This window comes from Trachurus trachurus (genome assembly GCF_905171665.1).
Source record: "Trachurus trachurus genome assembly, chromosome: 21".
NCBI classification, from domain to species: domain Eukaryota; kingdom Metazoa; phylum Chordata; class Actinopteri; order Carangiformes; family Carangidae; genus Trachurus; species Trachurus trachurus.
Window position 1 is genome coordinate 28,721,138 of NC_139899.1, and position 12,886 is coordinate 28,734,023.

The 12,886-nt window shown below is 44.3% G+C and overlaps 1 protein-coding gene across 2 annotated transcripts in view; it reads left to right on the top strand.

Moving 5' to 3' along the window:
- Positions 1–12,886, top strand: part of itgb5 (integrin, beta 5) — a 168,599-nt gene that overhangs the window by 20,524 nt on the left and 135,189 nt on the right. For both annotated transcript variants that reach the window (XR_014596318.1, XM_083997046.1), the window contains exons 10-11: positions 7,068–7,242; positions 8,991–9,245. Coding sequence is in view for 1 of the 2 variants with exons in the window: in XM_083997046.1 (XP_083853172.1) it covers positions 7,068–7,242; positions 8,991–9,245 (430 nt within the window). In the remaining variant the exon portion in view is untranslated. The remainder of the gene's footprint in view (positions 1–7,067; positions 7,243–8,990; positions 9,246–12,886) is intronic.

Sequence of the window (12,886 nt, forward strand, 5' to 3'; positions counted from 1 at the left end):
ATTATTTTGTTCAAAAGTCTGTTTTTCATTAACCAGTAATCCCCCCCATCAACAAAGTGAAGTGTTCCTTTCAGCTCTGAATGAGCCGTTCATATCATTCATATCTACATGGAGCGGGTAAGCTCGGTGCTGCTGCCATGTGGTGTCTCCATGTTTTTACGTTCGGAGGAATGGAGCGTTACACTGATGCTGCATTCACCTGCAGTCGGGCAGACGGCCGTCGGTAACAAACCAGATGTCATTTTAGTCAGAGAAGTCCAGAGAAAGCCGGTAAAACGTGGGTCAGGTAAACAATACCACATCGCCATGACAACATATTGTCACATGTATTGTTTTGCCTCGTGCTGACCGTCTGCCCAATTTCAGGTGAATGCAGCATGAAAAATACGATTGAGTTGCTTGCGATATACAACCGCAACGCTACATGGGAGAAATTCCTGCACAATGTACCTTTAAAGAATCTCCAACTTCTATATCTGAAAAGAAGAAGGAAAGGTCCGATTATCATCACATCACACGTCACACAACAACTCGCTCCGTTCCTCAGGGAGGCTTCGCTCTCTTTCTGCCTCTCAGCTGGGTTCAGTCAGCAGTGGACACAGCTGTGGGAAACAGCAGCACAACCTGAGGCTCAGACCGACAACCTCCCTGGGAAACACACAAACACACACACACACACACACACACACACACACACACACACACACACACACACACACACACACACACACACACACACACGTACACAGAGGAAAGCACCACTGAACCTGACTGAACCTTCACCTGTACTGAGGATACAGTCGTCACCACCACACCTGTCTGCTCTGCTCTGATCTGATCTGGGGTCTGATAAACCGTCGCGCTCGCACACAGATCTGTTACTCGAACTGGATTTTCTGGATCAAGTTACATGAGAATCTGCAGCAGCTTGCCCACAGTCGTAGCGTCGGTCTGAACGTCTGTCGCTGCTGCTCAGACAGGAAGTGGAACAGGAAGTGAGGCCGAAAAACCTGCTTTATTCTTCACCACCAACCATGTACTCGCATACTAACCTGGATAAAACCATGGAAAACAACCTGGCATTAAACACACTGCTCAGGTTGCAATATAAGATTCAGGTCTGATTCCTGCAGTTACACTATATTACATCATCATATCATATGTTATTTATGTTTTTATTTCTTATTTTTCAGTTGTGATAGTTATCGCACATATTAGACCTTTGTGCTGCCACAACAACTTAAAGCTCCATTAAGTATAAAGGTAGATGTTAATGTTAAAACTATCCACTAAACTAAACATAACTATATAAATAGGTCTGGTGTCTCCTCCTCTGTGTCTCTAACCCTCCTCTCCTCCATGTGCATTTGTTTTCAACAACGAAGCCGGTGAGAAATTAATCCATGGAGCGGTGGATAACTTTATTTATCATCTACCATGTTACCATGTGTATATCTGTGTAGTCTTATCTGTCATCAACAAGAGATTACGGGTTACGGGGCGCGTTACGTTTGTGTGGCGATGCCGCAGAGACGAAAGCTGGGACACCGGGTCGGAGGCTCTGATCTTACAAGGTTGGTTTTCAGCCAAGAGACGCTAGGTGGAAGGCAGAGAGCCTCCATTCTCCCTGGAACTAGTTACTAGTCACTGATTTAACCAGAACTAGGACTCTGGAGCTGGGAGGGAAGGTAAAAAACATAGCATCGTTGAAGTAAAAAATTCTGCGTAGTTCCTCTTTAACTACATACACTCTCCAGTCCAGTTTCATTCCTGCTGCTGCCAGCTTTGCTCCTTTCATGGCTGGCGCTCTCACACTCCCCCTCCTCCCTCCCTCCTCCCTCCCTCACCCACTTTTGTGTGCGGGTCATTGAGATGCAGCATCAGGCTCGTTGGGCTCTCTGACTGACACCTGGGCCGTGGACTGAGCCGTGTCCTCCTCCTCCTCCACTGGGGAAAGTTTTAGTGTTGCAGGGTTCCCACGCGTCCTGGAAAACCTGGAAAATGGTTGACCAATTATCCAGTCATGGAAAACACATGGAAATTGAGAAAATGGGTAAAATGTCCTGGAAAAGCTTGAGTTGTCATCAGCTACCAGAGCTTTGTCTATTTGACTTCTTCAGACTCCACTAAGGATTTATTTTCCAAAGATGTGCCCAGCGAGAAAAGAGAGCTGTTTTAGGTGTGGTTTAAAAACAAAAACAACATGTTTTTACGTTGTTTTATGATAAATTTGTCTTAATTTCTGAGCACGTAAGATATTATTTCATAGATAAGTTAGAGCCATAGGTTGCACATCTTTTAATCAAACATCTGGGGGTGAGAGAAATGAAATAAATATAGAAACAAACTGGTTGAATATACAAAATAAAGTACAACTGTCGAACTACAACTTATCCAAAGCATGAATGGGACGGGGCGATGTGTAAAGGCCTAATAGCATGTCTGTCAGACTGTAGCAGCTGAAAAAGTCCTGGAAAATGATTATAAGAAAAGAGTGGAACCGTGGTGTTGGCACTGTGCGGAGTAGAGCTGCTGCCCCCCTCCACCTCCTTTCAGGGCCGAGGATAAAAGACATGAGCGAGGCCAAACTCTTTTTTTTTTATTCACTGCCTCGCACACATTCCCGTCCTGAAAAAGAAAACCGTCCCAGGGAGATAAAGCGGCTGAGAGAAGAGAAGAGCGTGGAGGGACTGAGGGAGGTTGGAGGAGGAGAATTCAGCAGCGTGTATGAAGCTGCCCCCTTGTTGCCGCTTCACAATGGATCTGGGGCTCCATACAAATTTTAATTGCGGTCTGAGCCAAAGAGAAGAGAAGAGACCACCGGAGAGAGGCAGAGGCCAGCGAGATGTACCGCCGTCCTCCATGATGTGTCTTTTGCTTTTTTTTGCTCATTGGCTTCGTTCCAACTGTGCTGAATCCAGCAAAAAATAAATCAAAAATCAAACATTTATCCTCATGTAGGTCAGAAAGAAAGAAAAAAACAAAACAGTGAGTCTGGTTCTCATGAGGCTGGTTATGAACTGGATCAGTTTCCAGTCCAGCTGAGCTCACCAGACCAGACGATGCGTTCACATGACGAGGATGGAGTTGTTAATTACAAACCAACAAACCAATCATGTGCAACATCGGCAACAGATCAGGGAGCGGAGTATTAATCAGAGAAGAGATGGAACTGATGTTGTTATACAGGACAGTAAAGCTTCTTCTGTGGTTTATTCGAGGCACTGGTTCATAAGAAGAGATAATATTTATGGTTTTAAGGACCAGAAATCATCTCAGTGTAGTTTTCCACCTCCTGGAGCTTTAAAGAGGATCTATGCAGGATTTTTACCTTAAAGGGATAGTTCACCCAAAATTCAAATTTCACTCATTATCTACTCGCCCTCATGTCGACTAAGGGCTGTGAGAATTTTCAGAGTTATCCGTTCCTTCTCTGAGTTACGGGGGGGTCCGTGCAGCAGTATTTGTCCATATAATGGTTGTCAATGGATACCAACATTCTTCGTCCAAAAAGACACACCAAAAAACATCCAAATACCTCCATGCTGCTCGTCTGTAATGTCCCTCTTGTATTGAAGCCCTGACATGAGAAATTGTTCCGAAAAAAATTAAATAAGTCTATATTTTAAGCTTGTTTTGTAGCGGAAGCTCCCAGTGTCTTGGTTCACAATTCTCCCAGCTCTTAGTCAACATGAGGGTGAGTAGATAATGAGTGAAATTTGAATTTTGGGTGAACTATCCCTTTAATTAAACAACTTCAGAGTATTACTCAGAGTAATAGTCTGAGTACGTCAAAACCCGGAAGTTTAACATCGCGCTGGTTTCCGGAAAAGAAAGTGAATGGGATTTTTGCATTGCCTTTTGAATGATGTCAGAAAATCAGCTCTGTGGCCAACACAAGGTTATGATACTTACAAGTTTTGTTCAGTGAGATAATATGAACACCTTTTTATACCGTATCTGAAGCTTAAATGCGATGGCCAGAAGTAAAAACCTAACGTTAGGAAATCGGACTGTTTTTACTTGTATAAGACCCATAAATAACATAAAATCACATCCATACAGACCTGCAAACTGGTCACCTTTTGGCTACAGTAACCTTTTTTTTTATGTCAACCAGGGTAGTAGAAGTGAATGAAGACGATTTTAGTTTTAGTTAGTTATGTTGTCACCTTTTTCACTACTCCAGAGTTTGTAGGTCTGCCATAAGAACACTCTGGCCTGTTCGGGGGGTGATGGCGTTTAATGTCCCCAAAAGGGTTTGTAGTCGTATTGAGCAACTTGTTAGCAACCGCCTTTTTTACCACACGTAAAAGCTCCAAAATTCACAAGTAGGGTATTTACTGACGTGTTTTATGTCGTAGAACAAAACTTGAAACTCGCTTAAATTTTTGTTGCTTAGATGGTTTTATGGTAGATGATAAATAACGTTATCCACCGCTCCATGGATTGATTTCTCACCGGCTTCGTTGGAAACAAATGAGAGAGAGGAGGGTTAGAGACACAGAGGAGAAGAGACCAGCATCTCTTCTCAGAGGTGTGTGTGTGTGTGTGTGACCAGTGAATGAGCTCATGCATGAATAAAAACACACACGCACACTGCGGGGCTTTTTGCATCCAAACAAACCCGAGGCATTTGGATTTGTTGGTTGTGCTGGATGTTTTTTCTTTGACCTTCTTCTCAATGGGTTTTGTTTTGTCCCAGATAATCGAATTTCAGTCGGTCATAAGAATTTCATCATCGGAAATGTTTCCTCCATGGCAACGCATTTCTTTCTTTTCTTCTTTCTGTAACATATGTCGCCGCTTACATCATCCCATAGTAACATACCATCCAGTCTCTCATCCCTCCCTGATCTGATTCCCTCCTTCTCTATGAATTACGTTACTCGCCCAAATGTGTGTGTGTGTGTCGCGGGCGTTTTCTCACAGACTTTAACCTCATCACTCCTTCCACTCAGCCCTGTGTCCTGTGTCTTCCTCTACTACGATCTCTTGTTTCTCCACGACCTCATACTTGTCCTAACTGGGCCACATGATTGGGTGAGCCGGCCTCCTCGCGACTCACATTTACAGTAAATTTAATTGTGTCCTGTTCGTTAACTTGTTTCCCGCGCTGCAGTGAAGGAGGAGGAGGAGGAGGAGTAGGGGGAGTCCGGCCGACATGTGACGTAGCCTCTTCCTGTGGCCTGAATCGGCTTGTGTTTGTGTGTGGAAGCTGAGATAGAAACAAACAAACGACCCACTTTAATACGGAGTTTAAAATCTGCATATTTTCTTCCTTCCCTGAGTTTTATTTTGAAGGATTGATCCCTAATAATAAGAAGAAGATACATATATTGTGGTTTTCTCATATCTCAGTGTAGTTTTCCATCTCCTCTCTCAGCTTCTCTCTGGAGCTCTAGTAACAACAGGTCGGTGTCAGCCAATCAGAAGAGAGGAGGCTCTGAGCCTCTCTTCTGATTGGCTGACTGTTTTCTAAAGTGGTCCAATAAAAATAGAGCAGATTTTAGAATAAAACACTCAGAGAAACCAAATCCTGCAAAATTGTTGGATGGTGGGTGCAGGTGGTGAGGGGGCGGGGCTTAGTTGTGACATCACAAAGTGACAGGAAGTCCTGACGGCTGGTTTTAAGGCTCAGTTTCTGAATACAGGCTGTGTGCATTTCTCTGTGGACTGAGGCTTTGATACTTTCACAGTATTAATATAGAACCTAGAGCTGCTTTATAATCACACTACACATGGACATCTACCTTTATACTGTATGGAGCTTTAATACAAACATCTACCTTTATACTGTATGGAGCTTTAACACAAACATCTACCTTTATACTGTATGGAGCTTTAATACAAACATCTACCTTTATACTGTATGGAGCTTTAACACAAACATCTACCTTTATACTGTATGGAGCTTTAACACAAACATCTACCTTTATACTGTATGGAGCTTTAACACAAACATTAATTACAGTATTTATTTAGACTGTGGCAAGGAGAACAGTTTAATTCCCCATTGGTCCAGTGCATTTAAAGATTTATTTGCAGTCAGGCATCACAGAGTAAATCCCCAGACACAAACACAATCCCATTGACAGTGAACACAGTTAATATCTGATCTACAGTATTTACAGCAGCAGCAGATTTTTTTTTTTTTTTTTTTTTTCCATTGATGCGGTTCATAGATGTGTTTACACTGAGAGATTTCCTGCTCTTGCCAAGAACAGCAGGTGCAGCCAGGGAGGAATGTTTACTTTTGGATTAAGTCTGAAGTTTGTCTTTGGAGGGTCAAGTGCTTCCAGTCACATCTTCAAAGCCGAGCGAGCATCTCCTCCTCCTCCTCCTTCTCCTCCTCCTCCTCTGTAACAGTTTTGATCTCTGAACCAGAAACCATCAGACTATTGAATCTCACTGTCTTTGTCTGTGTCGACTGAATCATGAACAGTGTGTGTGTGTGTGTGTGTGTGTGTGTGTGTGTGTGTGTGTGTGTGTGTGTGTGTGTGTGTGTGTGTGTGTGTGTGTGTGTGTGTGTGTGTGTGTGTGTGTGTGTGTGTGTGTGTTTATGCACGGGTGTAAATAAACTCAAATTGGAGCTGAAATCTGGCTTTTTTTCAGCTCATGATCATCGTTTTATATCTGATCCAGTGAGTTATGGTGCAGAGTTGGTGTCAAGTCAATAAACCCACAAGCTCTCCACTGAACAAACAGCTTCAATAGGGGGAAAAAGAAAAAAAGAAAAAGGAAAACCAGAGGGAGCGACTTCCTTCCTCAGAGCAATCAGATGGGTGTTGGTCTGATGTCATGTCCCACTTTCACAAGGCGAGGTCGTGTGCAGTTCACGCCCACAGTCTAGCTGGCAGCTGCCAAGTATTTACAGGGTGGTGTTGTGTTTGCTCCAATGAAAAGACACGAAGGTTTGAATCAGGTCACGGAGAGAGAAAGATGGAAACAAGAGATGATGAGAGGAGTCGACTGATGCTGATGCTGTTGTTTAAACCTCTGGACAAACAGGAAGTTGATTGTTTTTTATTTATTTATGTACAACTCTTTATTCTTCTGCCTTCTAGGTTTCCTTCAACGTGAGCGTGGAGGCGCGGAGCTGCCCCCCCCGCGGCACCGACCAGAGCTTCACCATCAAGCCCGTGGGCTTCAGGGACCGGCTGGAGGTGTCGGTGGATTATCAGTGTGACTGCGGCTGCAGCCGGACGGCGCGGACCAACAGCAGCATCTGCAGCTCCATAGGTAGAGCTGACACACACACACACACACACACACACACACACACACACACACACACACACACACACACACACACACACACACACACACACACACACACACACACACACACACACACACACACACACACACACTTATCTGACAACCAACACACATACTTCCTCTCTACATGTATCAATGTCAAAACAGTGTGAAGTCCAATCAGAGCAGATCTTTCACCGTTACCTCCACACCATCAACTTACATTGTTATTTTCACTCTTAAACATCCTGTTCCTCCTGGGTGAAGGGAGGGAGGGTGGAGGGGAAAGAAGGGAGGAAGGAAGGAAAGATGGAGGGAAGGAACAGATTGGGCCAAGGAAGGGAAGAAGAATTAAGGATGAAGGGAAAGAAGGGAGGAAGGAAGGGAAAAGGGATTGTGGAAAGAAGGAAGGGAAAAAGGACGTAAAGAAAGATGGAGGAGGGGAACAGATTGGGTCAATTGGGTCAAAAAGGAAGGATTTTTTTTTTTTTTCTGGAGGACAGTGTTCAGCATTTTCTTCTAAAGAGGATGTGGCTGTACCCAATTGAAGCCAGAGCTGAAGAAGAAGAAGGAAGGAAGGAAGGGAAAAACGATGGTGGAAAGAAGGAAGGGAGAAAGGAAGAAAAGAAGAATGGAGGGAAGGAACAGATTGGGTCAAGGAAGGAAGGGAAATAAGTAAGGGAGAAGGGAAGAAAAGAAGGGTGGAGGAAGGGAACAGACTGATATTGTGTTGAATATAACGGCAGATCTAGAGCTTTTATTGATCAGCTCATCTCGATGCCTTTTCACTCTCCATGAAGTATAATTGTTCTTTCTGTGTAGTTGTGGTCACAGACTCTTTCTCCACCTCCCTGCACTTGAACCTTAAACTAATTTCATTCACCAATTTATTTATTCACCAAGATTTATGTGATTCAAATTTCCTTTAAATATCATGATTAAATGGTTATTGTAAATTATTTTGGTCACTATTAGGTGTTTAAGTGAATATTTGATATCATGACAGACATATTTCCAATATTTAAGAATGGTGAAAAAGAGATTTTATCAAGAGAAGAGATTACATTAAACAGTCTGTGGTGATTTTCTCTCTTTTATGAACACAAGGGCATAAAAACCCTAATGTGTCATTCAGTTCACACTCCTCAGTCCTCGTCTGTGTTTTTTCTGTTTACTGACAGTTTTGTAAAAGCCAAGAATGACTGAGTGAGTGAATCAGGTCGGACAGAAAACGGCTTCCTGAAACAGAAAGGACGGAAAAAGCTGGACTGATCAGTGCATCCATACACTGATCAGTCCAGCTTTTTCTGTCCTAATGTCAATACCGATACCTGATGCTGTTGACTCAATAAACTGTACACTTTGCCATGTGGAGGACAGTGAAGGACATCAGGGCTTGACTTTAACATTAACAACTTTACTAACATGTAAAATGTTGTTGCCCTTTATGTGTTGCCGCTGGCACATGACACATTACAGCAGGAATGAGGCCAGACTCTCCGTCGAAATGAAATGAAATGAAATGCATTTCCGCCAGAGGCTGGTTTACGAGGCTAACATGGTGTAGCACACGTCACAATGGATCGACCCCATAATTCCGATACCTGATCGATCTATTTATTCAATATCTGGACCGATATCTGACCTTAATATCAGACTGGAAACATTTCAGAGTGAGAGCATCCAGAACTGGATGTAACCGGTGTGGTGTCTTCTCGCGTGTCTTGCAGGAACGTACCAGTGTGGGACGTGCCGCTGCGAGCCGGGCTACCTGGGCGCGCGCTGCGAGTGCCAGGAGGGCGACGCCAGCAGCATCTACCTGAGCGCCTGCCGCGAGGCCGAGGGGAAGCAGATGTGCAGCGGGCGCGGCGAGTGCAGCTGCAACCAGTGTCTCTGCTACGAGTCCGAGTTCGGAAAGATCTACGGCAGCTTCTGCGAGTGCGACGACTTCTCCTGCGCCCGACACAAAGGCGTCCTCTGCTCAGGTAGGAGTCGAGCTCCGAGCTTCAGACTTGTGCGATCATGTCACTGCCTGGCGGTGTCTTTTTTATTTCTTTTTAAACTACAGCTGTTTAGAGAGACCGCACATGAGCGTAATGAGAGTACAAGCCGACATCAAACAGGCTGGAAACCCTTTTAGCTGCGCTGCTGGCTGTGGGTTATAATTAAACATGATGCAGATTCATGATGTTGAGTCACTGCTGTACCTGCTCTGGGTGTGTCCCCTCCCCGCTGGCCGAGGCTCAGAGCTCAGAGCAGCAGCTGCACAACTCGTTCAGATGTTTGGCTCGTGTTGTGATTTGGGGTTTGGTGCCTCGGGGGGCGTGTTGTGGTATAACACTTGTCTCAGAGAGAGATGCAGGAGGATCCGGGGTTTATCATGAGGGATGTGTGACGGATTCAAAGCCCCGCGTTAAAAAACCACGTCCTCTAAAACAACCTCCTAAAACCTGAGGGGGTTCGTTCCTCCCTCGGCCTCTAGAGCAGGAAAAGAAACATGAAATAGAAACCACATGAAACTGTAAACCTTTAACTTTCATTATAAATCACTGACTCTGCCTTTTAGAAGTCATACTGTATAGTATTGTGGTTGGAAAAACAAGCACATTTATCAACGTTTTCAGATCTGTCGAGCTTTTATTGTAACATTTCATGATTTTTCTTTTAACGTGGATGAACGTCAGGGAACAGGCGGTGATTTACAACAATAAAAGGCTTCATATGGTTCATGTTTCATGTTTCCATAATAACTAAAGGCTGTAAGGACGAGGTGGCGTCAGGTGAATCTGTACTTCTACTGGCTCCTCCTCCTCTAACTGGTTACGATCTCAGCTTGTAGGAATCAGTGTCTGGGTTACTGCTGCGATCTGATTCAATATGTCTTCTTTGTTCAGATCTTTTGTCCAAACTGTGACCGAAACGAACATTTATACGACTAAAACTGAACCAGAAACAGAAGAAAACACAACAGATTTCACCTTCCTGATGCTAATTTTAGGGGAATCACAACACATTTAATCTGTCACATGTCCAAACTCTCCAAGTCCGGTCTCTCCTCCATGTGCATCTGTTTTCAACAAAGCCGCTGAGAAATCAATCCATGGAGCGGTGGATAACGTTATTATCATCTGCCATGTTACCATGTGTATATCTGTGTAGTCTTATCTGTCACAGTTACAAGTCATTGATTATTATTTATTTAACCAGCACTAGGACTCTGGAGCTGCTTCATTAAGGGAAACATGGAGCTGAGTTCCTCTTTAAAAGAGAAACATGGATTTGTTGTGTTTGGTCTTCATGAGTTACAATAATAACCAGACATTTTAGTCTTAAGTGCTGAGAATTTGTGGAATATTTAGTCCTACTCTCAAACTTAAGAATAAAAGCAATTTATTAACTTCCTCAAATCTAAGAATCACTCCTCCTCCCCCTGATATTTTAGAGACCTTGAGAGGTGTCCTCAGTGGTGAGGAGTTGCCAGTAGGAGACGGCACTGAAGGACGTTGTGTCTTTGTTTGATGACGTTGATCAAACAATACCGTTTGGACAGAGCAGGAATCACGTCATCTCACCAACAATGTAACACTGAATGAATGAATTGCAAAGATTAGGAACATTTCTATTTGATTCATTCCCAAAGTATATATTTTGTAGATTATTGTCAAATTATGGTTGAATATACACACTCTACTGGCCATTTAACTATTCACTGAGACATTTCTATAAGGATTTCCTTCAGCGATTGGTCGTTCCTATGAACTTGGAAGTGAGGTCGTCTAAAATTCAGTTTAGGGCACATAGTACTGTGGTAACTCAGCTCTGAGACGGACACTTCAGATTCAGTCCTACACTTCACTAAAAATGGGAGTAAGACGCTTGATAACTGACTTTAAAGTGCAGCTTTCAGCCAATAATTGTTTTACTCTTTAGTCGACTCTTAGCAGCAGCGTTGTTGTTGTTAGCAGTGATTCAGCAGCCTGTGGCCTTCACTCCCGCTGCTCCATTTCACCACCCTGACATTAAATATGGTGTTAATCAGGGATTCATGTCCTGACACCAGCTCTGTCCAGCTCTGCCCAGCTCTGCCCAGCTCTGTCCAGCTCTGTCCAGCTCTGTCCGGCTCTGTCCAGCTCCGTCCAGCTCTGTCCAGCTCTGTCCGGCTCGTCCTCTCTCGTCCTCTCTCGTCCTCTCTCTGCTTTATTCTGCAGCCACCGAGCCTCAGAGTGAAAAGCTTTGGCCGAGGACGAAGCCGCCGTGTTCCCAGAACATCGAGTCCAAGAGACTCTGCATTCTGGTGTGAGACTGAGACCCTCCTGGCCCGAGAGAGTGAGGGGGGGACGAGGGGGGGACGAGGGGGGGACGAGGGGGGGCAACTACTGGCTCATCCCCAGGCCAACAACTGTTCCCGTGGAGACCACAGAGAGCGCTTTGTGACAGTGGGGCCAGCTTTTTGGCGCCATCCCACAACAACAATGGCCGCCTGTATTTATGTAGAGCCGGTGGAAACGGGAGCGTGTGGTTGGTGGAGGACGGACGGACACGCTGAGCTGAGCAGGAGGAGGAGGACGAGGAGGAGGAGGAAGAGGAGGAAGAGGAGGAGGAAGAGGACGAGGACGTTGTGTCTGTTTGTGTTTGTGTCCGTCATTAAATCTTAACAGTCGACAGCACTTTAGCACATAGCACTTTAACTAGCACTGTAGCACTTTTTAACTTCTCAGTAATCTTTTGGTCCCCACCCACTCTTTTAACCGTCTATGGTCAGTTAACTGGTGGTTTATGTTTATGTCGTTCATATATGTTTTGTGTAAGATGTCAAGGTGTTTTGTTGTCCTAGTCCTGCCTCTTGTACTTTTTACCTTTTGTACTTTTTATCGTCATTGTTTTTTATGTCTAACATCAACCTGCCAATGGGACTGGGGATGGAAATTAGCCATTTGGCTACAATCCCACATATTTACATGTCAAGGTCCATCAATATGTACTGTTCCCATTTTTACAAAAATAAATAAATCTGAAATCTGAAATCTGACTACGCTGCTCCAGAGTGTGGAGCCGTAATGAGTTCCTAATGACACCAAACAACCCACTTCCTCCTCATGCACCTCTTCCTCCTCCTCCTCCTCCTCCTCCTCCTCCTGGGGATCTGTCAGTTAATTATTGTGGAGTAAGAAGCTGTAAAATCTCTGCAGAGGTTTGTTTAGCTGGAATAACTTCTCCTTCGTCTCCGTCATCTGGTTGTAAATAGCTCTTGTTCTTGTTCTTGTTCTTGTTCTCCACCTGGATTGGTCACACTGCGCTGAGAGCTGCTCGTTTGTCGTCCTCTGTCTGGGAAAGTCTCGACCGGTTTTAAAAAGAAGAAGCATGAAACGCCCGAAGCCGTGGGGTTTTATTAAAGAGGAAATCAGCAGCAGCAGCGTCGTCGTCCTCGTCCCCCTCCTGTTGTTGTTTCTCTGAGCGTCTCACAGAGGTTCAGCTGCTGTGGTTAGTTTGATACCTGCGCTAGTTAGGGATGTGCGATAATTATTGGCCAATATTGATAGCTAATAATTTTCTGGCAAAATACACAAACAGGTCAGATAATTAAATTTTTTACTACAGCCAATTAGTTTCAGTCCGTTTTCCCTCT